At 51.7% G+C, this 24,733-nt stretch overlaps 11 protein-coding genes across 11 annotated transcripts; 2 read left to right on the forward strand and 9 right to left on the reverse strand.

The window, feature by feature from the left end:
- Positions 1 to 4: 4 nt before the first annotated feature.
- Positions 5 to 2,724, reverse strand: BU25DRAFT_429894 (pyrroline-5-carboxylate reductase; the record flags this gene model as incomplete). The annotated part of the gene is made up of 3 exons (XM_033708574.1): positions 5 to 748; positions 1,444 to 2,230; positions 2,282 to 2,724. 3 exons carry the CDS (start codon positions 2,722 to 2,724, stop codon positions 5 to 7), a joined length of 1,974 nt encoding a protein of 657 aa, XP_033563828.1.
- Positions 2,725 to 3,671: 947 nt separating this feature from the next.
- Positions 3,672 to 4,616, reverse strand: BU25DRAFT_419929 (uncharacterized protein; the record flags this gene model as incomplete). The annotated part of the gene is made up of 2 exons (XM_033707968.1): positions 3,672 to 4,401; positions 4,462 to 4,616. The coding sequence occupies 2 exons, from the start codon at positions 4,614 to 4,616 to the stop codon at positions 3,672 to 3,674; spliced, it is 885 nt and encodes a 294-aa protein (XP_033563829.1).
- An 81-nt stretch (positions 4,617 to 4,697) lies between these two features.
- BU25DRAFT_271095 (uncharacterized protein) lies at positions 4,698 to 5,432 on the reverse strand. Its single transcript, XM_033701822.1, has one exon. It carries the CDS (start codon positions 5,167 to 5,169, stop codon positions 4,780 to 4,782), a length of 390 nt encoding a protein of 129 aa, XP_033563830.1. The 5' UTR covers positions 5,170 to 5,432; the 3' UTR covers positions 4,698 to 4,779.
- On the forward strand, positions 4,909 to 6,605 carry BU25DRAFT_408909 (FAD dependent oxidoreductase). The gene is made up of 2 exons (XM_033705933.1): positions 4,909 to 5,390; positions 5,447 to 6,605. The coding sequence occupies exons 1-2, from the start codon at positions 5,181 to 5,183 to the stop codon at positions 6,542 to 6,544; spliced, it is 1,308 nt and encodes a 435-aa protein (XP_033563831.1). The 5' UTR covers positions 4,909 to 5,180; the 3' UTR covers positions 6,545 to 6,605.
- A 270-nt stretch (positions 6,606 to 6,875) lies between these two features.
- BU25DRAFT_438635 (uncharacterized protein) lies at positions 6,876 to 9,847 on the reverse strand. Its single transcript, XM_033709071.1, has 6 exons — positions 9,341 to 9,847; positions 9,167 to 9,289; positions 8,840 to 9,117; positions 7,791 to 8,785; positions 7,562 to 7,742; positions 6,876 to 7,513 (listed from the first exon to the last, which is right to left on the reverse strand). Exons 1-6 carry the CDS (start codon positions 9,388 to 9,390, stop codon positions 6,984 to 6,986), a joined length of 2,157 nt encoding a protein of 718 aa, XP_033563832.1. The 5' UTR covers positions 9,391 to 9,847; the 3' UTR covers positions 6,876 to 6,983.
- On the reverse strand, positions 9,673 to 11,681 carry BU25DRAFT_485619 (aspartate aminotransferase). Its single transcript, XM_033711237.1, has 2 exons — positions 10,429 to 11,681; positions 9,673 to 10,376 (listed from the first exon to the last, which is right to left on the reverse strand). Exons 1-2 carry the CDS (start codon positions 11,434 to 11,436, stop codon positions 10,161 to 10,163), a joined length of 1,224 nt encoding a protein of 407 aa, XP_033563833.1. The 5' UTR covers positions 11,437 to 11,681; the 3' UTR covers positions 9,673 to 10,160.
- A 220-nt stretch (positions 11,682 to 11,901) lies between these two features.
- BU25DRAFT_363833 (uncharacterized protein) lies at positions 11,902 to 14,051 on the reverse strand. The gene is made up of 3 exons (XM_033703767.1): positions 13,401 to 14,051; positions 12,719 to 13,342; positions 11,902 to 12,667 (listed from the first exon to the last, which is right to left on the reverse strand). The coding sequence occupies exons 1-3, from the start codon at positions 13,781 to 13,783 to the stop codon at positions 11,953 to 11,955; spliced, it is 1,722 nt and encodes a 573-aa protein (XP_033563834.1). The 5' UTR covers positions 13,784 to 14,051; the 3' UTR covers positions 11,902 to 11,952.
- Positions 14,052 to 14,409: 358 nt separating this feature from the next.
- BU25DRAFT_438638 (dihydrodipicolinate synthetase) lies at positions 14,410 to 15,493 on the reverse strand (the record flags this gene model as incomplete). Its single annotated transcript, XM_033709072.1, has 2 exons — positions 14,410 to 15,094; positions 15,151 to 15,493. The coding sequence occupies 2 exons, from the start codon at positions 15,491 to 15,493 to the stop codon at positions 14,463 to 14,465; spliced, it is 975 nt and encodes a 324-aa protein (XP_033563835.1). The 3' UTR covers positions 14,410 to 14,462.
- A 367-nt stretch (positions 15,494 to 15,860) lies between these two features.
- BU25DRAFT_408913 (delta-1-pyrroline-5-carboxylate dehydrogenase 1) lies at positions 15,861 to 17,762 on the forward strand. Its single transcript, XM_033705935.1, has 2 exons — positions 15,861 to 17,451; positions 17,508 to 17,762. The coding sequence occupies exons 1-2, from the start codon at positions 15,891 to 15,893 to the stop codon at positions 17,717 to 17,719; spliced, it is 1,773 nt and encodes a 590-aa protein (XP_033563836.1). The 5' UTR covers positions 15,861 to 15,890; the 3' UTR covers positions 17,720 to 17,762.
- Positions 17,763 to 18,811: 1,049 nt separating this feature from the next.
- BU25DRAFT_408914 (uncharacterized protein) lies at positions 18,812 to 19,491 on the reverse strand. The gene has a single exon (XM_033705936.1). The coding sequence runs from the start codon at positions 19,304 to 19,306 to the stop codon at positions 19,013 to 19,015; it is 294 nt and encodes a 97-aa protein (XP_033563837.1). The 5' UTR covers positions 19,307 to 19,491; the 3' UTR covers positions 18,812 to 19,012.
- A 2,084-nt stretch (positions 19,492 to 21,575) lies between these two features.
- Positions 21,576 to 24,572, reverse strand: BU25DRAFT_388824 (SPX domain-containing protein). The gene is made up of 4 exons (XM_033704490.1): positions 23,182 to 24,572; positions 22,790 to 23,134; positions 21,964 to 22,741; positions 21,576 to 21,911 (listed from the first exon to the last, which is right to left on the reverse strand). Exons 1-4 carry the CDS (start codon positions 24,448 to 24,450, stop codon positions 21,766 to 21,768), a joined length of 2,538 nt encoding a protein of 845 aa, XP_033563838.1. The 5' UTR covers positions 24,451 to 24,572; the 3' UTR covers positions 21,576 to 21,765.
- Positions 24,573 to 24,733: the final 161 nt, after the last annotated feature.

Below are 24,733 nucleotides of genomic sequence, written 5' to 3' on the forward strand. Positions count from 1 at the left end.
CCATCTACTGCCCTTGCCGAGTGTCATTGACGTGAGGGTTTTGACCCATCAAGCGCGCAATGGTCACAGCTTCCCTCAGCGCCTTTCCGAGGTGACCACGAACACCGGCTTCCTCCATCACCATGAGACCACCAATTGTGCATCCCTCTGGCGATGTGCCTTGATCTTTGAGAACACCGGGGTGGATCCCGCTCTGCAGCATCGCGGCAGTACCCTTCATACTCTGGTAGATCATGGTCTGCGCAGTCTCTCTTGGCATGCCAACAGCGACGGATGCATCAATCAATGCATCGCAGATGACGGCGAACATGGCTGGTGTTGAGCCTCCTACAGCTGTCGCTGCGTTCATCAACCTTGGGTCAATGTGGGCGGTCTTTCCAACCTGGTTGAAGATGGCATCGGTGATTTCCACAAACTCCTTTGGGATGTCCTTGTCCGGGTCTTCAATTGCTGTAAGTGACTCGGAAACTTGTGCGGCAATGTTGGGGAGTGTGCGAACGACCCAAATCTTATCCTTGCTTGAGGAAAGGATCTTCTCGATATCTGCTCTTGTCCACCCAGCAGCAAGACTGATGAGCAGCTTCCCGCTCAATGCGTCGGAGAGACCATCTTGCTTCAAAGTTGCCTCTACATCTGATGGATCGACACCAAGTAACACAATATCTGAGCCTTTTATGGCTTTGACATTGTCCCCTTTTGAAACGGAGAGCTTCCCCGACTTGACAGCTTCCGGGTACTTCTCGCCCAGCTTCTTCTCAGAAGCCTCACTCCTTACGCAAGCAATGTACTTTTCGAACTTTGCATTCTTGTCGCTGCCAGACTCGCTAAGCAGACTGCTCAAAATCGGCTGCCCAAGGTTGCCTGTTCCAAATTTAGCTCAGTCTACTTCCAGGTGGTCCTCAACATACCACAACCCAAGATACACAAGGTTTTTCCAGACATAGTTCTTCGGTGACGCTTGCGTTTCCGTTGGTTGAATCAAAAGTTGGAAGGATGCTGCGATTGTATGTTTGAAGGAAGAAGACGTGCTCGTTGCGTCTCATACCTATGGTGGTCGTCCGAAAACAAACCACGAAGTGCCCCGCTTCGGGATGGCTCCCGATTACACACTATGCCATTGGATCAATCCCTGGGACGATCCCGCGTAGATAAGATCAGCCTGACGTGCAGAGGAACTGTTCGCGAGACCGACGTTAACCGCTTTCTCCACATGAACCCCGCAATGAATCCAGACAGCTCCACCACCGCCGTTGCCGGTGGTGAAGTTCCGGTCCACATCGGATCTAATGATAGGCGAATATCACACACAACAAGGTGTCACAGAATTGTTTAGAGGAAGATGGTGGGTGTTTTGAAATGTTTTGTCTTCATCTACTTCGTCGAAACGGTTTATCTTGAGAATTTCGTGAACATCGCTTGTGAAATTTATGCTGCGCCAAAAACAGATCGCATCCTTCTCCCTGCCTCCTTGCGGAGCGCATTGTACTCATCGTTTGTCCTCAGAACAGCGTCCTTGTTCTCAACTGCTCTCCTGAGCAAATAGCCAATACACTCGCTCATACTTCCCCATGTCGAGCACTTGAAAACAGCAGGTGATTGACCGTTGCTGCCCTTCTCGGCCAGAAGCGAAAAGCTGACCTCATCCGACATACCGTGAAGCTGACCGAAGCCGACATCAACGGTAGGCAGACCGGCAGCAGTCCTTTGCTCGTGCAATCTTTGTGCAGAAATGACAGACTCGCGGTTGTGGGATGCAAGGAATAGCTTGACCGAGGGGAACGGGCGAGAGACACCGTATTCACCGAGCTGCTGGCGGAGAGCACCCTGGGCGATACCATTGTAATTGTCGTCTGTGTCTTGCTTTGTGTCATGGATCAAGGAGCGGTCATCAGAAGCGATGTATGCACCGCGGACAAGTTTGAGACCGAGAGTGAAGCCATCTTTCTCGGCCTCAGCGAGGTGAGAAGCAATGAGTGACTGGGTGTCCTTGAGGTATGCCTGGTATGTGTTGTAAACGACGACGCGACCATCGGTGTTGAACTTGCGCATCATCTCGAGAGCAGCACGAGCAATTCCCTTCTGATAATGTTGAGATTCAGCGTCGACAATGATCTGAATGTTGCGCTCCTTGCACTTGGTGCCGATTTCATCAAGAGCATCAAGCATCTGTTGTGGTGGCAAGTCTCCTTTGTTGAATGCGTCGACAACTGCCAGGCCAGCTCCAGATGTCCTGTGACGATGTTAGTAAACATGGATTCTGATATTGTGGTGGCAAACTTACTTGATAGCCAAAATGTCTCCCTCCTCGATCAGGTCAATGGTACCAACAGTGCCTGCTCTCCAGGACTCAATGACATTGTCGATCTTAACGCCGGTCGCTTCCTCCTTGATTTCTTCTGCTGCTGCACCTGGGCTGTACCCGTTGCCGCTCTTGTGGTCGAAGACCATCTCTTGTGCGTATGTGAGGATGACACCGCGGAATCCCAGATCCTTCAGTGCTTTCACGCATGTTCTTGTTTCGACCGGTGTTGTGCCAGCACAGAACTGATCGTAGAATGACTTTTTGATGATGGCCTTCAAAACCGGGTTCTTGTCAAGGTTGAACACCAAAGTCCTATCTGGCTTTGCGAAGAAGTCGAGGAGGTGAAGAGAAGGGACCAGCAGCCACTTCTTGGAAGAGATTGTGGCAACGAGGAGTGATCTCAACAACATAGGCAAAGGCATTGCTGACAGTGGTGAGGCCTTTGCCAGTGATCTTGTCTCTTGTATTGATGTGCTCATTGCTCCTCTCTTCTTTGCCGCGTAAGTTGAGGACAACCTGATGGTTGTGAATGTGATCCCTTCCTTCCTGCCAACGCCCCTCAGCACCGCAGGGGCGCCGTATCTTGTATGAAGCATGTTTTTCTCGCTGAGTAGTATAGGATCGAGTGGAGAGTAGTAAAGTACTGAAGGTAGAGGACTTGGAGGCCCAGAAAGATAATGCAGTTGCAAGTGATGAAGCCTCCGGTGTACACAGTGAATGATGATTATATTGGCTTATCGCCTACGCCCATCCACTATCGTGTAATGTATATTTCAAGACCCCGCTTTACGCTGCACGCTTCGAGAACGTGGGCCTCGCATGCCCTTGTGACTTTCGCATCGAAGTACCGTAGGCCGGACGCGCTGCCGGTTCGCACCTACTGCCCATATCCGGTACCGACCATAGCGTAGTTCCAATGCCACAATGCTTATCACACTGCTGCATGATGTAGCAAGCACTATTAAAGTCGGCACGAACATCGAGATGCTGCCCAACTCATCTCCTTTTTCGGTGAGCGCGGCGTGCGGGGTGAGACGCGTCGGATCGGGTTAAGATCTCGGGCTAACAGTGCAGGAGCTGATACGCTAAGCCACGTCATTGGTTCGAACAATGTGTTGGATGCTCGATTGGGTGGTTTCTTATCAACTTGACTCAATTCTACGTCGAACAGGGCGAAGTGAGGCTGGAAGTCGAAGATGTATGGAAAGTGCATAGAAGTTCTTCGATTCAAGCCCAGTGCAGCCACTGCATTACGCCGGTAAATGCTAGCAAAACGATTCTATGGTGGTTCTTGCCTTTGAAGCCTATACTCCAGATCTCCTGCAGGGCAATCTCTTCAAACGTTTCTGTTTCACGCGGCTTCCTTGACTTACCCGGCCTTCTCATGGAAGTAGTCCCGTAGTCCAGTGTTTGCAATAAGTCCGACACCAAATGCCGGAATAATCCTGGCACACCTGACCAACGTCGTTGCTCCGAGGTTCTGTCTGATCCTCGCCATTCGTACCGCGCTATCTGGATGGCTGTACATGTCCAGTCCCAGAAGGTGGATCGGCGTGGCAAAGACCTGGGAGAACACTGGAACCAGAAGTTGCATTGTCGCCATCTTGAGTATTGGATTGGCGAACGTGTCTTCTGGCAGTGACGACGCAATCATCGGAGGCAAATTGACAGCTCCAAAGATGGTGATTGCGTCGCGAATGAGGAAGGTTGCTGCCACTGTCCTAGGAAACTTCAGTCGCGGAACCGGTGGAGGTGGGACCTTCGCACCTTTTGTCTGAGCAGCAACCGGCACTGAAGGCCTGCCGAACATCTGAACGAATCGTACATCTTTCCAGACTCCAAGTGGTACGTTGACTGTGATCGTCGATAGGAACGTAACAGATTGCACAAAGAGATCATCAGCTTTTTGAGTCAAGTGCCTCGCTGTGGTTTCAACTGTGTTTGCTGTTGTATATGTCGCTGCATATAGTGTCCAGATAATAAGGAATGATTTCGTGCCAAAGAAACGCCTTGGATGCTTGAATGAACAGAGGATGTTCGTCTTCAAGGCCTGAGCAAGTGGGTTCTGGCCTGGTCGAGCTGCATTCTCTACAACCGCGCTGATGTTCGTCAATATATGATTCAGTGTGATCTCACCTGATTCTGGTGACACCACTTACCGATCAATTGCTGTGAGAACAGGTGATATCAACGTCGCCGACACAGCTGCAGCACCTAAATCTCCTGCAAACTGTCCTGTCAACGTACTTCCCCTCCAACCTCCCCATGTAAACATTGGCCGCTCAGGAGCAAGTTGCTGAGTCATCGAGGACATGAAGCTGTAGTGGAGAAAGTCGTGATGGTCGTTTCTTCAGCCTTCACAAAAACGTACGACGTCCAATTCGAATGTCAACGCGCACAAATCTTACCGACTCTTCAGACCGAATTCGTATCATCAACAACACCGAACGCCGGCCTCAGCTGCGCTTTGCATCGCATCAGTTTCCTTTCTGGACCCCTTGATCGCGTCGTCTGGCCATCGGATCCCAGGCCCCGGTGATACATGGCCAGGTGTGTACTGGTGTCGGTTTCGTGTCCGTGACGCGCACGGTATGCCTGCCGGTGCGTAGCGAGTGCGTAGTGCTGCAGCTGCGGGGCAGTGATGCATCGCCATTCACACTAACGCATGCGAAGCTTATCGATAAGACGAGTATTCCGATAGTCTCACGCGATTTCATGGAAGTGGAGGAGACACGGCGCAGGGTTCGGAATTGGAGCCCGTTGATCGTGGGTGCGTTATAATGTGAGGTTTCCTTGAGTGGGGGACGACCAAGTATCTCCTCGCTTTTCTTCGGTCCACTGTTACTGTCTTGGGTTCTGGTCGTCATATTTCGTCACAATGGGTATCTCAAAGAACGAGCACATTGCTATTATCGGTGGTGGAGCGTTTGGGTTGTCGACTGCTTTCGAGCTGTCGCAGCAGGGCTACACAGATATCACAGTCTTCGAGAAGGACACAGAGATCCCCTCAAGATGGTCTGCCGCAAACGATCTGAACAAGATCATGCGTGCTGAGTACGAGGACCCTTGGTACACAGAACTTGGTGTTGTAAGTTACTCAATTACTCTTCAGTCAAACTGCAATCCTAATAAATCTTCTTTCAGGAAGCTGCAAAGAAATGGCAAACTCCTCTCTACGCGCCTTACTTCCACCGAGTCGGCTACCTCAATTGCGTCTCTGGCGCCGGCACACAAAAAGCTATCAACTCCATGAACTCCTTTAAGGCCGCCGGTGAGGCCCACCCAGAGATCAAGCCTTGGGTTTATACCGTATCAACCCGCCAGGAGCTTCAAGACATCTGCTGGCAGTTCAACCAGGGTGAGATGCCCGGGTGGAAGGGCTACTTCAACCGCTACGATGGCTATGTCCACTCTGCCAACGCTCTCCGTGGAATTTACCGCGCCGCAAGATCGAATGGTGTTCGTTTCTTCCTTGGTGAAAGGAGGGGTGCCATTCAGGAGATCGTCTACAAGGGTACCGGGTCGAGTAAGAAGAGTGTTGGTGTCAAGACAAAGGATGGACAGTTTCACGCTGCTTCGCTAGTCATCGTAGCTACCGGTGCGGCTGCATCGAAGATCGTGCCCGAGGTTGGCGCTCGCGTCTCTGCGAAGTCATGGTCCGTCGCACACGTCCGACTTACAGATGAGGAGACTGCAGCGCTTCGCGGCATCCCCGTCACATATGCCCGTGACCTCGGATTCTTCTTCGAGCCCGACCCGAAGACCAACCTTCTCAAACTGTGCCCCATGGGTGGTGGTTTCATCAACACCAACCCCGCAACCGGTGTATCCGAGGCTCCCGAAGGCGTCCAGCGCTTTGTACCTCCCGAGGATGAGCGGAAGATGCGCGAGCTCCTCCGTCAGACCCTGCCCTACCTCGCCGATCGTCCCCTCGTCGAGAAGACATTATGTTGGTTCGCCGACACCAGCGACTCTGACTTCATCATCGATTACCTGCCAGAGACTGGCAGCACGGTCATGGTTCTGTCTGGTGACTCTGGTCACGGCTTCAAGATGTTCCCCATTGTTGGTTCGTGGGTGAACAACCTGCTCAACGCTCCTGAGGGCAAGCAGATAGAGAAGAGGTGGCAGTGGAGGACAAACAAGCCCAACGATGGTTCTGCCAGTCAAGACGACGTCAGCTGGCGTGTTGGTGATGTCCAGGAGCTGAGGGACATCACACCGTCTGTTGCGAAGTTGTAGATTGTTTGACATAGACAGCGTATAGATCCGTGTAAAGCATTTCTTATCTGTTGAAGTCTCGAGACAAAAAATTATGAGTGCGCCGACAGTCGTGGATTCCATGTAGCCTGAAGTGAACACTGTAAGAAATGTTTTGGCGGTACCATACCACTTGCATGTGTATCTCCACGGTCATTATCGCATTGGTTGTCGCGTGGACACTCAAACAGGCGGGCGCATTGGTAGTCGCACAGGAAGGTGCACCGGAAGTTGCGTTGGAGGTTGTCTTGAAAGTCGCGTGGGGATTTAACTTTTCGAATGTCGTATTGTGCAAATCTAAAATCTTTCATGTACCCCAAACTCCATTTGTATGCAGCCGAACCTCATATTGATGCATTTCCAAGTCGTGACATATTTCGTACATGCTGTCGTGTGCGTCTTATCACTGTGTGCTCGCTCCTCAGTGCATCGACGGGTCCACCATTTCCAAAGGTTGGTAGTTGTCAAAGACGCCAAAAGAAAGCCAATCCGTCCCCTCGATGTCCATAGATTCGGCAACTGCCAAAATCTGTTCGGCCGTGAGATCATCACCAAAACCACTGCCCTCGTCGCTGAACCCTGAATAGAGTGGGCCGCCATCTGGCGAAGCATACATAGGTTTCGCACTCGTAGGATCCTCGGGGATTCCTGACACGGTCTGAATGATGTTTGTGCTGGGCTGAGGGAGTTGTTGCTGGTTGAGCGCCTCCATCAGTGGCGGTCGCTCCTGCATTGCAGCATGTTCTGCGAGCATTTCATCTAACCTGCACAGCTCGCGCATGCGGTAGTCCGCGATATGGTTGCCGCCGGTGATCATAGTCTCCATCAGCGTGAACGCTTTCTCCAGCCAGAGTGTTCGGTCGTCCAGCAGGCTTGGATCGACGAAGCGAGTCAAGATGAGGACCATGGTCGATACGAATAGCGCGTCAAGATCCCAAGGAAGGAAGGTTTCTTGATGACGTTAGCTTCAATCAAGCAGTTACAGGTGATGTTGCTAACCAAGAAGCCCCTGGTCTTGTAGGCTTTCGAGAATTGCCAGGATCTTCTGCGATGCCTCTAGAGACATGTGCAGCACCTTTCGGATCTTGGGTGAAGAGATCAAAGGAATGACCTGCTGTGGGGATTCGAAGACCTTCTTCATGCAGCAAAATAGCAGTGGTCTAGTGACGATTACAATGGTCTGAGACGATTAGTAAAAATACTCCTGGAGCTGCAGTGAAGTCCTTACCTGGTAGTAGTACAAATGAGAATGCGCTGGTAACCTGGAAATGCCGCCAAAACGTTCATCAGCGTGTAGAGGAAACGAAATGCGGAGCTCTTCTGCTAGTCCAGCTAGTTTGTCGAGAACCGTCTTGATGCTGAGAACAAACTTCTTGCGAAGCCTTCCTTTCGAGCCGTATACTGTGCTCGCGATATCAGTGTGCACCTTTGCGAGCTTGATCTGCATGTTCAATGCAGCTGCTCGTTGAGGCGAGTTCTGGTAATTCGGGAGCTGACATGACACGTCTTCATCTCGAATCGTTTGCGGTAGACCCATGAGGGAGGTCATGTGGCGGTCAAGGATGAAGATGGTCCACCAGATTTTGCGGCAGCGCTGAACAACGACCTCCCCCAAGTTCATCACCGGCATGTCTGTGTGCATGCCTTGAATGAGAGCTATGCGCATAGCCTGGCCCATCGTGACGTGTGCAGCGTTGCGAGAGTCTAAGGATTGGAGGTAAAGCGCAATGCAGCACAGGACCTCCGTTGCTACGATAGGGTTCCGGCATAGCTTGTTCGTGTCCGGAAGTAGTTGAAGAGCATGAATGAAAAAGTCCGCACCAGGCGGCCTAGGCGAATGGTTATTCTGCTGGACGAAGGTCTTGCCAAACGCTATGATCATCAAGAAATGGATATACCAGAGACTCTCTTTCCAGAGAGCTTTGTCGCCTGTGCCTGAGTAGAAAGCATGCAGGTTGAACATGAACTCTTCTTCTTCAAAGAGATGCATCATTTGAGCGCAATGAAATTTCACTGCGTTGATCAAGAAGATAGCGTGGTCGATGCTCGGGATGACTGGGGAAGCAGACTCAGGCAAGCTGCGGGTACCATCCCAGGGAAGGTCGTACGCAGATCCATCGAACAGCAGTTCTGCGGCTGGGAGAGGCGATTTGTGCATATGCTCATGAACCAAGCTCAAAACCTGACCGTGGAAGGACCAATTGGACGATGTTCCCATGTAAACTGTATCACGTGTCAGTGTTATCAAGTATTATGGAGCTTATGGAGAAGACCCACAAGTTTGTCCATTAGAGGCTGCCATGTACCTGGAAGGGGCTTCAGTGAGGGGGTTAGTTAAGTTGGCTGTCTCTCGAGGTCCATCTGTTCCTGGTGTGCTCTCTCGAGTGCCGCCGCCGCTGGACTGTGCCGTCCGCCTGGGAGCCTCATCAGGAGAGTGACTCCTCTCTGCTCGGGCTCGAGCATCTTGATCGTTCTCTAGAAGTGGATTGGAAGCGGAAGGCGCGTTTTGTGCGTTCTGGAGTCGTGCCACCTTGGCCTGAAGGTCTGAGAGGTAGCTGAAGGCCAGTCAGAAGAGTGGCTCGAAGTAAGGCTGGAGTGGCGTACCCTTGGGTCACCAAGATCTTGTTGTCTCGATCATCGAAAATACAGGTCAAGTTTCGCTTGCCGCAGTTAGCACAGGGCTGCTGACCGGAGCACTTGATCTTCTGTCTTCGGCATCTGGAGCAGCTACACCAACGTTAGCGAGGGAACCAAGACTACCATCATTCAGAAGCGTACGCGTTTGAGGATCTCTTCGTTACTCGTCTGTGTTCATTCGAGGTAGCCATTACAGCAGATGTCTGTTATTCTGCAGCATTCCTCTTGTAAAAACAGTTAACCACAGTCAGGTGGGGCGCCGATTACGCTGATAAGGCTCTGTCTATTCCGGAGCAAAATTGGTAACAACAAGGCGATGAGGCTCGAGCCAACGTCAAATTTTGGTCGCATGGTCCTATCTGGCCCACATGATCACAACTCACGAGGAAACTGCCGCGCGGGTGTGTGAGCGTGCGGGGAATGTTGGGGATGAAGTCACGTCTTAGGTAATGAAGACTTGGCAGAGTTTTATTTCCTGCCCGCATCACCGAACGTCCCTGCGTCAATCGAGAACCACAGATCTCCATATCAGCGCGTTTTAACAAAATTTCAGGGCCTTCGAGAAGCTTTGGAGAAACAATGCCCTGCATCGCTATCTCTCTTCGATGAAGTCTGGCGCTGCGCCACGGCGTGGGGAGGCGGCAGGGGTGGTCTAGCCTTTCACTCAGTATCAGCGACTTCGCAACTCCCAGGTATCACACTTATCACCATGAGACAACGCGCGCGTTTAGACTCGCAATTGGAGCCGCAGTGTAAATGCTAAAGCACTGGATCTTATTTCCTATTTGGATCATGCGGATATGCGCGATAATATGTGATTCGAAAAATTCGGAAGCTGACCCGAGATCAACAGCTTCGCTCCCCGACTTAGCTTATGCCCAGCCTGCTGCACCATGGCATCACATGCACATCAATACAAGAACAATACGGCAGTTCACTATCAGCTCGGTCCTTCTACAGTTTACAATCGCGAGGACGGTGCGCCTTGGACCACCTCATTGATGGCCTGTGCTATCCTCTCGATGTTCGACTGGTTCATGCCTGAGACGTTGATGCGCCCACTCAGGAGCATGTAGATGTGGTGCTTGCTACCAAGCGTCTCGCACTGTTGTGGACTCAGCGGAAGGAAGCAGAAGAGGCCGGTCGATGTGAGGATTACGTCCCAGTTGCCTGGTGTCTGTATATTGTCAGTGCTCGAACACAAATGGACGGTGTTGTGGGAGGCTCACCTTGTGCTTCTTCGTCAACAAGTCGTACAAGGTCATCCTGAGACCGACCAGTCGCTCTCGCATCACTGCTAGCTCATCTTGCCATTGCGATGTGAGGGCGCTGTCCTTCAGTACCGTGTTCACCAGTCTCGAACCGTATGCTGGGCTGGATGAGAATTCCCACCTGATCAGGCACCTGAGCTGATCGTAAACATTGTCTGCGGCTGCCTCCTTCTCTGTGAGGATGTGGAGGACGCCGCACCTCTCGCCGTAAAGACCGAAGTTCTTCGAGAATGACTGGCAAGCCAGCAATTCGAAGCCCTGCTCTGTGAAGTGTCGCAGACCGAATGCATCCTCCGCCAGGGGCGCACCGAGACCTTGATATGCCATGTCGAAGAAGGGAAAATGACTCTTTGGTTTCATGGCCCGAGCGAGTGTTCGCCATTGCTCCTTGCTCAAGTCTGCGCCTGAAGGGTTATGACAGCAGCCCTGAAGGACGAATATACTACCGCTGGGAGCTTGGTCGACGGCTTTGAGGAGATCAGCGAACGCGACTGTTCCACGCTCCGCATTGTAATGTCGGTATTTGACGACTTCGAATCCGACGAGGTTGAACAGGGGCTCGTAGTTGCCCCAGGCGGGTGTTCCAACGTATACCTTCTTCCCTTTGAACTCCTCAGCGCGGCTCAAGAATAGAGCAGCAAGATGAATGCTTCCTGTTCCTGAAATCGCTTGTGCAGATGCAATCCTCTCTGTCTTTACTGGCTCCGTCTCTGCACCAAAGAGGGCCTTGCACGCGTTCTTCACGAACTCTGCATCTCCTGTTGTGACTTCGTAGTCGTGGCCGAGTTCCGCCTTTGTCAGGATTTCCTTCGCCTGTTTCAGCACACCAAGTTCATTGTATTTGCCCTGCTCATTCCTGTATACGCCGACACCGAGATCGATCTTCGAAGGCGATTTATCGGCTTTCACTTTCGAGCTGAGGATGAAGACTGGGTCGGCTGGACCCTTAGGGACGGAGCGGAACATGGCTGCTGGAATGTGAGATGTGAGGTCTGAACAAGGTTGGATCGAGAGTCCTGCTTACGTTCTGCATGGCTTCTCTGCAATCTATATTGCTGCGCATTCTGCCTCCGGTTGTTTGGTCCGTCGCGAGACCATGCTGCACGGCGTGCCCACGCGACCGGTACCGCTCCCGAGAAATTTTTCGATAGTGGAGATCACACCGAGTTTCGTTAAACGTGTTGACCGTGTGATCCATAGTTCGAGCCGTTGGATTCGTCATACCGTGGTGGTTGTAGGGATGTAGATGAAGTTCTGGTGGAGAGTCGCACTGTCTCGGTCTGTGGGAAAGTGGCGATCATCACAACGACAGTCGAGCAATAATTGCAGTAAAAACACTTCTCATTTCTAGCAAGGACCTTCTCTACAACAGAGCAAGCGAATTTTGGGTATCCAGACAGTCTCCCACCGTTGACGCGAACCAGCTATATACTCCCCTGGAGGTACCCAGCTCCTCGCCACCGAACGACTAGCACGCTTCGCCTAAGCGTACTGCCTGTGCTTCTTACGATCCTTCATGCCGCACATCAGCATCTCAAGGATCTCCTGCCAGAAGCCCTTAGTCTCCTCAGCGAACGAAGCCTCGTAAGCATCGATGTACGCCCTCTCCCATACCAAATCAGCCTCCTGGGCCTTGACCATCTTGGTGCGCTTGAGGAACTTCCAGCCGAAGAAGAGAACAGGTGCAACGAAAACCATCATGTAGTATGTGAATAGGCCGTCAATGGTGAAGTTGCCGGGAAGGAAGGTGCCGTATCCGTAGCAGCCCAGAATGAGGATCAAGAAGATCATGCTGATCCAGGTGCCGTAGGGCTGGAACCATCCGTAGTAAGGCATGGCCTTGCGGTCAACACCCTGGGCCTTAACGGCTCGGTAGAAGAACAGGTATGTGATGCAGATAACGATGTAGTTGATGATTTGGGCACCAGTGATAATGTTGATGAACCAGGTGAGCACCTTGGCGGATCCAGAATCGACGTTCAGAAAACCGAGGAAGGGGAAGCAGATGGTGACGAGCAGGCAGTAGAATGGCACACCCTTCTTGGTGCACTTCTTCAGGAACTTGGGAGCCTGGCCCTCGAGGGCAAGACCGTACAGCGAACGGGTTCCGTAGTAAGTGTAGGCGTTTCCGGCGGAGAAAATGGATGTGCACAGAAGTGCGTTGGTGAGATGGGGAAGACCGCTAATGCGCAGGTTCCTATTTGACTATCGGTAAAGGTTCTAAATAAGTGTGGAGACTTTCACATACCTCATGGAAATGACGTAGGGCGACGCAGCGGCAGTTCCAGCACCCCCAGAGGCGCCAGACATGATGTCTAGAAGAGTCTTCTCGTTGTAGGGAATGACGATTCCGACGCAGAGCGCACTACCGATGAAGAAGAAGGCGAAACGGGCGTAGGTGACCTTGAAGGCATTCTTGAGGTAGGTTCTGGGAAGCTTGACCTCACCGGAAAGCATGGACAAGTACTCGGGGCCGACAACGGTGAAGGCAGCGCTCCACAAGCACCCAAGAAACCCCTCGAATCGGCCAAGGTCGCCGGTGGTGTTGTATTCGGCAAAGGCGCCTGGATTGTTCCAGTAGCGGAAACCGTATGCGTCCTTGATGGGGTTGCCGCCGACCATCGTGATGAAGGTGAAGGAGAAGACGATCAAGATGAGGAAGACCTTTCCGAGAGCAAGCCAGAACTCAGCCTCTCCATATGCCTTGACTACGAATGCATTGGTAGCGAAGTACAAGACTACACAGATAGCGACGACGGCGGCGACTGGAATGTCGTCGCTCCAGAACTTGAGCACAAGGTTCAATGCCGAGATTTCGAAGGGGATCAGAATTGCCTCGTAGAAAAAGAAGTTCCAACCAGCCCAGAAGCCCCTATAACAGGTGTCAGTAATTGTACCAGAGACAACTCGAACGGACCGGAAAGACTCACATCGCAGGGTCTACCCAGTGTCCAGCCATACGAATGAAGCCACCGGTGACAGGCATGAACGAAGCCATCTCCGCCATGGAGTTGTTGACAAGACCAAGCATGCAAGAGTAGATGGTGTAGGCGAGGAGCAAGCTTCCCGGACCACCCTTGACCAGACCGTTGGCAATCGAGACGAAGGTAGCGGTACCAATCGAGCCACCAATGGCGATCAACTGGACCTGACGGTTACCCAAGTGCCTCTGCAGCTGATCGGCATTGTGAACTTGGCCGTGTATGAAACCGTTCTCAGTATTCGCACGGTAGATGTCCTCGTCCCTGCCCTGAACCTCAGTTGTAGGTGAGGTGGACTTCTCGTTGACCTCGAAGGCCTTGTTGTCAGACATGATGTCCACACACGACAACTATGTTAGGATATGATGAAGAGTAAAGAAGAAAAGAGATGGAGATGATGGATCCGGATCGGTGGGTCATTGTTGGAGGGCCCCCCATTAAGCGGTCAGAGTGAAGATCAAGATCTTGATATCTCGTAGCCCTACTGCAATGAGTTAGCGCTTGGCACGACCAATCATTGACTTCTCGGTCTTGGGTCATGGTTAATACGAATCTCGCCCATACCACTTTCCTCGGTTAGCTATCTCATGGTATCTGTCACAGTTGGAGGTCTTTGGGCGTAGTCGGTCCATACGAGCGGGCCAGACACAGGGATCTTTCTTGGGCAACGCTTCGATTCACTTCCCCGCATGAAGCGACCCCGGACAGAGTAAGCCACAAGCCTAGCCATGGGTCAGCCCATACTAATCCACACGCTACGGTAACCATGCCGTCGTTCCCATGTACATTCGGGTCTCGTACCGAATCTTATCTGAGTCTAGCCTCCACGTGTGTAGATAAGCCACGATGTCCCGAAAGCCTCAAGCCTTGCTTGGTTGCTTTTCCTGAGGCTGAGTTACGATCCCTCGATATCCGCGCGGAAGTGCAGGAGATATTGCACGGAGCCAAGATATATACTGATGAGTCTATGATTGTCTATGAACCCACACCGAACTCCACAACATCGTATCATCATATCTTCGAAGAGATAGGCCTGTTGATAAGAGGCAGGCTCTGTTCGATCTCCCCAACCTCCGCCGTCCTCGACCTGACCATCTCTTGGACAGTAGCGGCTGGCGCAACGTATGGCCTACGCGGTGCCATCTTGGCGGGGGCGTCCTGGATACCGGCATAGGTAGCGCTGTGAATTGCCGCAGCGTACTTTGTTGGCGCAATACCGCCCTTGATCGCCTGCTCAGCGAGCGCAGTCTTCTGGTGCAGAGCAAGAGCCTCTGTGTGCTTGCCCTGGCAATAGAGCTCGTTGATACGGACGATGCATCGTGGGGTAACGTTGGCAAAAGCAGCGATGCATCCAGAGGAGCCTGAGCTGAGACCGCCAATGATGAAGTCGGCCTGGCCACCAAAGACAGCGAACCTCTCCTTGGGCAGTGCGGCTGCGAGACGCGTGATTTTGGCCACGGAGCCGCACGTTAGCTTGACGCCCACGATGTTGCTGTGGCGCTTGGCCATGGCTTCGATAAAGTCTGATGAGAGATCGACGCCATTGCACACGCCGGGGAAGTTGTAGATTACAAGAGGCAATTCGCTGCGAGCCGCGATCTGGTCGTAGAAGTTCTCCAGAACCTGGGGTGTAGTAGCGCCACCTTTCGAAACAAATTAGCCGATGCATCTTCCGATTATAGAAACAAATATTACATGCCGAAGTAGGCGTTCGGCAAGACTAACACGGAGTTCGCGCCAGCCGCAGCTGCGTCAGATATGAACTCGAGTGTCTGTGCGGTGCTGTGCGCACCGACACCCGCCATGATGGGGAACGAGGGCCCTACGGCTCGCCGTGCAGTCGCGATCAACGCTTTGCGCTCTTCCCGCGTAAGCAGCATAGTCTCTGCATTTGTACCCAAGATCACAAGGCCTGCGAGCCCTGTGGTAGAGAGGTAGTGGAAGTAGCGTGCCTGGTTCTCAAAATCGACCTTGTCTGTGTCTGGGTCGAACAGGGTAACCGCAGGGCACCAAACACCAGCAGGAGGGACTTGAGAAGGCATTGTGACTGTAGAACTGACGAAGAAAAACAACGATGGGTATAGTGATGCTATTCTGCAGCCAAATTAAGCCTCCTCTCGCGATATTTATTGTAGCGTAGATGCGTCTCGCGTTGCCGGCCGTTCATGCTTCGTCTCGAACTCCAGTATAATCGGGCAGGTACCCGAATACTACCAAAGACGATATCGGCATTCACAACAATGTATCCAGCAGACGTAACCTGTGACAATCTCAGCGGCAATCGACGGCTGAATCAAAGTACGTGAACGGAATGCCAGCCGGTCGATGATGGAGCTTCTCCACAAGACCCCTCATTGTGCATACTCAAAAGGCAGAGGCCAGCATTGAGAAGTGCAGCAGCCTCAATCCCTCGAGTCCTCTCACATACACATTCTCAACATGTCGAGCATTCGCAACATCACATCTCTCCGTGCCACAAGGCGGCCGCTGATCAAAGCGCCTCGCCTCGCTTGTCTCCAGGCGCGCACCAACGTTACTGTACCCTTCAGACTACCAGCTGCACGCAACGAGCCTAACCCTACCTACAAGGAGGGCTCAGAGGAGCGCACAGAGCTTGTTAAAGAGCTCAAGAGGCTCAGGTCTCAACTTCCTCTTAAGTCTGAGATCTTCCTTAACGGTACATCACAACCGTCTGCTGGATCATGGGACCAGCCCATCCCCGCAGAGAAGGACACCGTTTTCACCAACTATCCTCTTATTTCCAAGGAGCAGGTCTCAGATGCCATCACATCAGCTCTCGAGGCCAAGAAGACATGGGAGAAGACACCATTTGTCGACCGTGCTTCCATTTTCCTAAAGGCTGCGGAACTGGTTGCGGGGAAATACCGCTATGAGCTGATTGCTGCAACCATGCTCGGACAGGGCAAGAACATCTGGCAGGGTGAAGTCGACGCCGCCGCCGAACTGGCTGACTTCTTCCGTCTCAACTGCAACTATGCTGCAGAGATTCTGGCTCGTCAGCCCGACCGTGGTTCTGACGGCATGTGGTCGCGCATGGACTACCGTCCTGTTGAGGGGTTCGTCTATGCCGTTTCTCCCTTCAACTTCACAGCCATTGGTGGCAACTTGATTGCTGGACCTGCTCTCATGGGTAACGTCGTCCTTTGGAAGCCTTCCCCCTCCAACATCTACGCCTCTACCATTGTGTACAAGATCCTGCTCGAGGCCGGTCTCCCCAAAGACGTTATTCAGTTCATTCCTGGTGATCCAGAGGTCATCAACGATGTTGTCTTCGCCAACCGCGACTTCACTGGTCTCAACTTCGTCGGTTCTTCAGATGTTTTCCGCTCCCTCTGCGCTCGCATTGGTGAGGGCATTGGCAAGGGCACTTACCGCGAGTTCCCGCGCATGGTCGGTGAGACCAGCGGTAAGAACTTCACCCTCATTCACTCTACTGGTGACATTCCCTCTGCCGTCAAGCACACCATTCGTGGATCTTTTGAGTACCAGGGACAGAAGTGTTCTGCCACCTCTCGCCTCTACCTCCCTGAGTCCCGCTCCAAGGAGTTCCTCGACGCTTTCATCAAGGATGTCAACGAGATCACCATCGGAAATCCCGACAAGGATCTCTCTGCATTTATGGGCCCCGTCATCCACGACCGCTCATTCAACAAGATCAAGCAGATCATTGACGAGTCCAACGCCGATCCCTCACTCAAGCTCATTGCTGGTGGAACCTACGACGACTCCAAGGGCTACTTCGTCAAGCCCACTGTCTACCTTTCTGACTCTCCCGACCACAAGCTCTTCAACTACGAGGTTTTCGGCCCTGTTCTCGCCATCCATGTCTACAAGGACGCTGACTGGAAGAAAATCCTTCAGAAGGTCGACCAAGCTGGTGGCGGTTTCGCCCTGACGGGTTCAGTCTTCGCCAACGACCGCTCTGCCGTCCGGGAGGCTGAGGACACTCTCCGCTACTCTGCTGGCAACTTCTACATTAGTAAGCTTTCCCATGATATAATCATTTCTGAACCATTTGCTAACAAACTACTCCAGACTGCAAGACAACAGCTGCTCTCATCGGTCAACAATCTTTCGGTGGATCCCGTGCCTCCGGTACCAACGACAAGGCTGGTTCCTCCAACCCTGTCCTCCGCTTCACCTCTCCTCGTCTGATTAAAGAGGAGTTCTTCCCCCAGACTGAGTACTTGTACCCCAGCAACAAGCCTGCTGAGAACCTCGAAGACGTCAAGGGCGCCCAGCACTAAATTCTGAGTCCACTTTCTGACGATTTCTCGAGTTTTAAACGGGTTGCAGCGCGTAATGCTTGGTGATTTTGTATAGAAATATTCAAAACAGGGTCAAGCGATGGTCATACCGCATTGCAAGGAGCAAAAGGTCTTTTCACGCAGCTTTATGTATATGTTCAGGATATGATTACGATTCGAGGGCCATGTTCGCATTTTCTTGGTAGTCATTTCAATTATAACGAGTCTTTTACTCATGTGTCCATACGGACCCCATGCATCCGCACAGGTGAACTTTTGTGTCTTTCAGTGCAAACGCTATCATCAAAGCTGTCTCGAGACTCATATCTTCGGAAACTACCCGCTAGCCGTATTAAGCAAGGTGCCCACCGCTAGCTTACTTTTGTAACTCAGCATCGCTCTGTAAGGAATATGGGCCATTATCTAGGAGCATTGAATAACTCAACCCTAGGCTGGAAAAGATACGCTCCGTTGTTTCAAGGTTGTGTCCCGCTTTCCATTCTACTGACTTCGACCCAATTGCTGGACTGAGAGTATGATAGTCGCTGAAATGTACAGACCCCCCTGAACTTGGTTTGTCACGGTTCAGGGTGCTCTTCCCAGTCGAACCTCACCTGCCATGGGAGTGACTGCCACGTCACACTAGCGTTGTTTACAGCTACTCACATATACATACTGTCCGTAGCTTCACCCAATACAACCTCAGTTCAATCCTTCAATATTTCCGCACATGCGTACTGATCACTCACGACCCACACCGCGACATGGTTCGCGACTGCGACAGACTGATGTTATGTAAGAATGAAGGCTTCTAAGTGGATGTTTCTATCTTGGTTGACAGAATTGACAATTTGATACATGTCCTGCAGGGCAACAACGTGGCGAACGGTCACTCACAAGGCTGTCCGCCCTCATGAACCACGGTACGTACCCACTGCACGCATCACTGTACCAAGGTCAGGGGGGTATGTACATTCTTGCAAGCACCGATACCCTATTTCGACTCTTGTAATCTTTTCGAAGTGGCTGATCGTAGTGCTTAAGCTAAACCGATACTATTAAAAGCTTCCAACAAAAGTCTTCAAAGCTCCGCAAATAAATAAACCTTCTTTGGTGCATATGCAATTTCCAGCCTCTGAATTCATATATTGGCCCTTTATATGTTTCCCGTAGAGCCTCCCAGGACGGATGGTAACGATCATAAGCCGCAAGATTTTTGTCCGCCACAAAGGGCGTCGAGTCGTACAGTTCGGGGTGTTCGTTCTGTACTACGACTACCCTCTGCGTTCAAAATCAACTCCTAGGTTCCAGGGCGTACCGAGCCTTCTGACGTTCAACGCCTATGGTAGACGTGCTTATCAGGAACGATCGCAGTCTGACGCTTAGTACGCCACACATGACTTTGACACATCTGGCAACTACCACTTCTTGGATGATCCAATACGAGTCCAGTACGGTCTGTTCTCGAGATAACGAAGACTGCCTATGAGTGCAGGGTCTAGGAGAAGGCCACAACCTTCCACTGATCGTCGAACTTTCAATCATTGCGGTGATGTTCAATAACATCCAAGAGTCGGTCAGTGCCATGATGGCTTGGGCCAAGCCATACTTCGATCGCTCTACTGTAGATTGATCTCATCTGGCTCACCTGATGCGATCTCTCGTCCTTGCTGCTCTGATTGATGCATAGCGCATTGATCCATAGGACGTCTAATGGATGTGTAACTCTTAAATGTAGAAGAGCCTCGTGAGAATTTGCAGTAACGTGGAAAGGGTGTCCATTGAGTGAGATCAACTTAGGTAAAATGTGTCATCCCAAGCGTAAGATAACGTGTTCCACCAGTCATCCGCCAATGCCATTCATCCACCAGCCCCACCAAAACCAACGCAACTCAGCGTACAATTGCTCTACAGCTACATATTCATTCTGTCCCAAAACTTGACAGATAACAGACTAGATTGATTTACATTGAGTTCTGTTATGACCATGTATATGGCATTTACTACACGTTGGTGGTGCCTGCTGACATGGCTGAGCAGGCTGGGCCTGGTCCTCCTATTCAACCACTACATCAGCCTGTAAGTCTAGCAATCGACCTTGCTCAACCTGTAGAGCTCCCCCACAGGCTACATACTGTCTATACTTTTGACGCTTACATTGTTGGCGTTGGTTAGAAGCACGTAGCTTTGTATTCTCTTAAGCTGGGATTGGTGCTGATTGCATTGCAAGCTGACAACCTCTGATAAGCTGAGACATAGCTTGACTAGTTGGACTCTGTGACTCATGCTTGAGGAGATCTTGTATGAGATGAGCCTGATGCTGAAGCTGATCAATTGTACACGGTGTCTCTGCTGTCCACACATTGTGTTCTGCAGCTGTCCCTGGCGGAGATAGTGTTCTGACAACAGTGAGGTTGGATAGGACGCGTTCTGGACTGGGTGGGATAAGTCCTGTTGCTTGAAAGCCAGCCATGATATTGTTCTCTGATAGTGCTGACAGCCTGATCTTCTTATATATGTATAGGAAGTCAAGCTTATCTACGTGATAGACTCCTTCATGTGCAGGCTCAGACACCTTGTGTCCATACAATACCTTAAGAGGAGAGAAGCAGCCAACGTCAAGAGGCTAGAGGAGGTGTGAGGTGGCATGCAGAGAGTGATGATCTTGTTGTCTACCCCCTCACAATTGCCTGGCTGAACAACAGTAGCGCGACCAACAGTGTCAGAGCTAGTGACAACCTTTGACGTTGAAGCTACACCCATCAGGAATCCAGCCTCATCAAAGTTGTACACATCCTCATCAAGTAATGCCTTACGTGTCTCCTCTACTAGCCTGAACTATGCGTTGATCCTAATACCAATTTGAGTATCAAGCGCTGCAATATTGCCAGCCCACGAGTCCGCTAAAAGCAGCGTACGCTCATCCAGCCTTGCAAGCCCATTGATCATACTCAATCCCGGAGTATCAGCCATCTTCCCAAATTCCGCAGCTCCATGCTTGATCGTCAGGTCAATCGACCACACGCTGAACGAGCCAAGAACAGGCGCATTCGCAGACGTATAATTGCCCGCCGCAACCGCGAAAATATTATCGCACGATTCAGTGATGTCGAGGATAGCGTTAACGCTGGGGATATTGGCAACGAGGAAGGCGGTTGAGGGTATGGTGAGAGGATTGATCATGTGTACTTGGGTCTGCCGATGACGCTGACTAGTAGCGATCCATTTCGCGTTGCGGCAATGTTCTCGAGCCATGTCGGTTTGGGAAGTTGGTGTACGATTCGAGTGTTGAGCGTATGGGTCGATGCGAAGTAGAAGGAGGCTGTGGCAGCCAAAACAGCGGTCAGGAGGGTGTTCATGTTGTTGGGGCTGGAAAGTGCAGCTCGATGTCTATGGTGGAGCTGGCAGGGAATTGTCTTTCCGAATGAGATTCAAGACTTCATAGTCTTAGCGATGAAAGAACGGGTGGTAGTGTCTAAAAGGTGAGCATCTGTGGTCTATTTGCAACCAGGTGAGACTAGAAGCATAACGTTATGCTCTTGTAGTCGCCTGCTGTAATGTTACAGTAACTTCGTCCGCTGAGCAATACAGAGCCCTATAGAAACAAGCTTTCTGCGTGTTAGGTTTGCGCGAAAGCTTAAATGGACTTAGTCTACCTCCCTGACGGTACGCTTGGGGTCAGGTCCATCACGACGTGCGATGGGTGTTGACCAAAACCACGGAGTTTAGTGGGTCAACGTGATGCGTGAAGTTAGGTGGATGACGAAACTGGCATTTGACTCGATGTCTTGGGATGTTGCTTAGCATGATGAAGTTTGGGTTGCCCATTGCAGGATCGTGAGGTAGGTCCGGTGCTGGCTGAAAAATGTTCGATTGTTGGTAAAATAGGACGCCTGAGCAACATAGGCGCGTGCGCTTCAATACATTTCTACTCCCTCAAATAGCCCAGATCATGCAAAACGCCAGTTCCGCGACGCGATGTCGCATGCAATATGTGGAAACAGTATGCAAGACTTTGTACAAGCTGGATACAGGGTTTGGCTTACTTAAAAGCCTGCCGCGAGCATGAGCCCGTAGCCAACGGTAATGATAACAATGAAGGTAATGATGGAGGCGGGCACACCACGGGTGAGGAAGTGTTTGACCTCAAGGTAGCGTTGTCCAGTTCTCTGATCTTCCATCATAATGGCAGCTGTTACACGTTAGACCAACTGTGGTAATGAGCATCACTGAGGCTGACTTACTCATATTGGGGAAGCCGCTGGTAGGCAGACCCATAGCGCCACTTGCCATAAGTACAGCGCCCATGACGAGCAGGTTGGGGTGCGGCTCCGGCATGCTTTGACCAACCTGTTGTACAAGCGGGAGCACAATGAGCGCCGCAACAGTGTGGCTGATGAAAGTAGCGATGACGAGAATGAGACCGCAGAAAACAACAAGCACTCCGTACAAGCTCATACCCTCGACACTACTAGTGATGGACTCGGCAATGGTGCTGAGCAAGCCAGAGGAGTTGACAGACTTGCCAAGGGCCAAGCCGCCAGCAGCGAGGATAATGATGGTCCACAGGAAGTTGTTGAAGTCTTCCTTCGTGAGGATACCAGTACCGAAGAATAGCACAAGAGGAATGATAGCCACAACGCCCATGTCTCCGAAGATGTCCTCGAGCTGGTGACTCACGCACCAAAGTGCGATAGTAATCACGGTAACGATGCTGATGAACCACTGAACTCCAGTGAATTTATCCTTCATAGGGCGGATAGGCACGATGGTTGTGCCCTTGCCTGGCTGGAAGGTAACGACCAACAGACCCCAGATTAGAAGAATAGAGATGATGCACACAGGCAAAGCGATGAAGAACCAGATACCCCAAGACGGCTCAGGATTCATGTTCTGAAGCGCGATGAGGTTCTGAGGCGAGGCGATTGGCGATGCAGCGCCACCGATGTTGGACGCGAGGGCGATACCCAGGAGTAATGCCTTGGTCATGTTGGAATCGGCGGGTAGGTTGCGAAGAATAGGCTAATTTTGTTAGTACACATTCAGAAAGACTATAGGTCGTAAACATACCTGAATGATCGAGAAGCACAATACAGGTGCAGCGACGTTACTGATCCACATACTAGCAAACATGGCGACGAACATGTTGGTAAGAAGGACAGTCCTCGGCTTCGTTCCAGCCTTACTCAGAACGAAAGTGGCCATCATCTTGGCGATGTTGTACTTGGAAAGCGCAGCTGCGATAGTGAAGCCTCCGAGAAGCAGCATGATGACGGGTGACCACATGGCAGCAAACACATAGCCTGCTGCAGCCTTGGAGCCGAGTCTTTTATGCGGCTCAACATCGCTACGTACGACATCGAGAGTAACGGCGAGGAACGGTACAAGGAGTGACGTGACGAAAAGCGGTATAGCCTGTATTTGTTAGCACATGCAACGATTGATGGCGATTCTAGCCTTACCTCAGTCGCCCACAGGGCACTGACAAAGATTACCATCGCAAGGCAGTTCTGCTGTTCTGGCTTCTCCATAATGGGTACCACCAACAGAACAACAAACACTGCTATGCAAGCGACCAGTGTCCAGAAGGTCTTGCTGATCAGCCATTGCGGGCATCTGTATCTCCCAATGGGTGTGACAACCTCCTTGATCTCAGGCTCATTGTCATCTCCCTGTCTTCGTACCCGGCCTGCGTTGACATCGCGGCCAAGTAGAGTCTGTGTGATGCCAATGTTCGCAGCTTGGGCCTTCCTCTCGATACCAATCATCTCCCTCCAGACTGTGTTCCGCTCCCACACCACGTGCTCTCGCAGGTGCAACCTCAGCTCGCGCTTGGCCTCTGCGACATCGCCCTTGGTGCAAATTTGGGAGTAGGCGTGCTCGACGTGCTTCAGCTTCAGCGTAAGCTTATCCATGGTGCTTTGCTGGAATGGGTATGCGGGGTACACATATTTGTTGAGGTATTGGCTCTTGAGCTTGCGATCCAGGATCTTGTCGTACTTCTTTAGAACTTTCTCGAAACCAGTCTTATTGAGCTGGATGAAGGATCGAAGTTCGCACAGCGATACGTATACGCTGACAGTTCGCTTCTTAAGAGAAACACCCTCGTCATACAGCGCCGAAAATGCCATGTCGTTGTAGTCATCGAAGGCTACACTTGCTCTGCGCTTCGAGGAAACACCATCTGAGTTCATGTTCTCGTCTGTAGTTCGTCGCCGCCTTCGTTGGCCATCAGGGCTCTTCTGTCGCAGTCTCGAGGTCTCGTTTGCATCGACGTCGGAATCGTCGTCGTCGTCGTCATCGTCATTGCCGTCGCCCGTTGAGCGGCCGCTTACTGTGCTCATTCCCCGTGGGCGATTGAAACCGATCTGCTTGAACATGCTGGTACTGCGCGTCTGCTTCCCCGGCGGCGCATCTTGCTGCTCTTGGTCGAGCTCCTCTTGCTCACGCTCATAGTCTGCCTCGTCGTTGATCAGGGCGTCCAGCTCCCCGTAGATCTCAACTTCCTTCAGCTGGTAGAACGATGTGACCTTTTCCAGTTCAGCATCGAGAAGATTGGTGAAGGCTTTGTCTGGGTCGTCGGCAGCGCCGTTCAACAACGGTGACGATTCGGCATCGGTGGTCGCAGTGTTCTTCTGGTTGATCTGTGTTTCAAGGTTGTAGATCCTATACAGCGCATTGCTTGTCAGCCTCTTCACTACCAATTGAAGCGCACCCAAGCTCCTCCACATGCAAGACGTACTGCTTCTTCAGATTGCTGTAGGCGACATAATGGTTGCTCCAGTCCGGCACCGCATTGAACTGCAGGCTGTGGGAGAACTTCATCTCGTCGGCCTCGCGAAGCTGCTCGAGCTTCTCCCGTCTCTTGCGCTCTCTCTTACTCTCTGGCGCCCGTACTGGGTTGCTTCTCTCCTCTTTGGGTAGTTCGTAGAGCTCAAAGGCTTGCTCGGACAGGCTCTCGCGGTAGGCTGCAAAGCGGTCCAGGGTGGAAGCTGGGTGCAGAATAGGAAGAAA

The sequence above is a fragment of the Macroventuria anomochaeta genome (assembly GCF_010093625.1).
Source record: "Macroventuria anomochaeta strain CBS 525.71 unplaced genomic scaffold BU25scaffold_9, whole genome shotgun sequence".
Taxonomy (NCBI): Eukaryota; Fungi; Ascomycota; class Dothideomycetes; order Pleosporales; family Didymellaceae; genus Macroventuria; species Macroventuria anomochaeta.

Coding starts and splice junctions, on each gene's coding strand:
- BU25DRAFT_271095 (XM_033701822.1), bottom strand. CDS start 5,169: ATGACGACCAGAACCCAAGACAGTAACAGTGGACCGAAGAAAAGCGAG.
- BU25DRAFT_408909 (XM_033705933.1), top strand. CDS start 5,181: ATGGGTATCTCAAAGAACGAGCACATTGCTATTATCGGTGGTGGAGCG. Junction 5,391..5,446: donor GGTACACAGAACTTGGTGTT/GTAAGTTACTCA, acceptor ATCTTCTTTCAG/GAAGCTGCAAAGAAATGGCA.
- BU25DRAFT_438635 (XM_033709071.1), bottom strand. CDS start 9,390: ATGGCTACCTCGAATGAACACAGACGAGTAACGAAGAGATCCTCAAAC. Junction 7,743..7,790: donor CTCATTTGTACTACTACCAG/GTAAGGACTTCA, acceptor TAATCGTCTCAG/ACCATTGTAATCGTCACTAG. Junction 7,514..7,561: donor ACAAGACCAGGGGCTTCTTG/GTTAGCAACATC, acceptor AACGTCATCAAG/AAACCTTCCTTCCTTGGGAT.
- BU25DRAFT_485619 (XM_033711237.1), bottom strand. CDS start 11,436: ATGTTCCGCTCCGTCCCTAAGGGTCCAGCCGACCCAGTCTTCATCCTC. Junction 10,377..10,428: donor TGTTGACGAAGAAGCACAAG/GTGAGCCTCCCA, acceptor GACAATATACAG/ACACCAGGCAACTGGGACGT.
- BU25DRAFT_363833 (XM_033703767.1), bottom strand. CDS start 13,783: ATGTCTGACAACAAGGCCTTCGAGGTCAACGAGAAGTCCACCTCACCT. Junction 13,343..13,400: donor CACTGGGTAGACCCTGCGAT/GTGAGTCTTTCC, acceptor CACCTGTTATAG/GGGCTTCTGGGCTGGTTGGA. Junction 12,668..12,718: donor CCCTACGTCATTTCCATGAG/GTATGTGAAAGT, acceptor ATAGTCAAATAG/GAACCTGCGCATTAGCGGTC.
- BU25DRAFT_408913 (XM_033705935.1), top strand. CDS start 15,891: ATGTCGAGCATTCGCAACATCACATCTCTCCGTGCCACAAGGCGGCCG. Junction 17,452..17,507: donor TGCTGGCAACTTCTACATTA/GTAAGCTTTCCC, acceptor AAACTACTCCAG/ACTGCAAGACAACAGCTGCT.
- BU25DRAFT_408914 (XM_033705936.1), bottom strand. CDS start 19,306: ATGGCACTGACCGACTCTTGGATGTTATTGAACATCACCGCAATGATT.
- BU25DRAFT_388824 (XM_033704490.1), bottom strand. CDS start 24,450: ATGTGGAGGAGCTTGGGTGCGCTTCAATTGGTAGTGAAGAGGCTGACA. Junction 23,135..23,181: donor GTGCCCTGTGGGCGACTGAG/GTAAGGCTAGAA, acceptor TAACAAATACAG/GCTATACCGCTTTTCGTCAC. Junction 22,742..22,789: donor TGTGCTTCTCGATCATTCAG/GTATGTTTACGA, acceptor TAACAAAATTAG/CCTATTCTTCGCAACCTACC.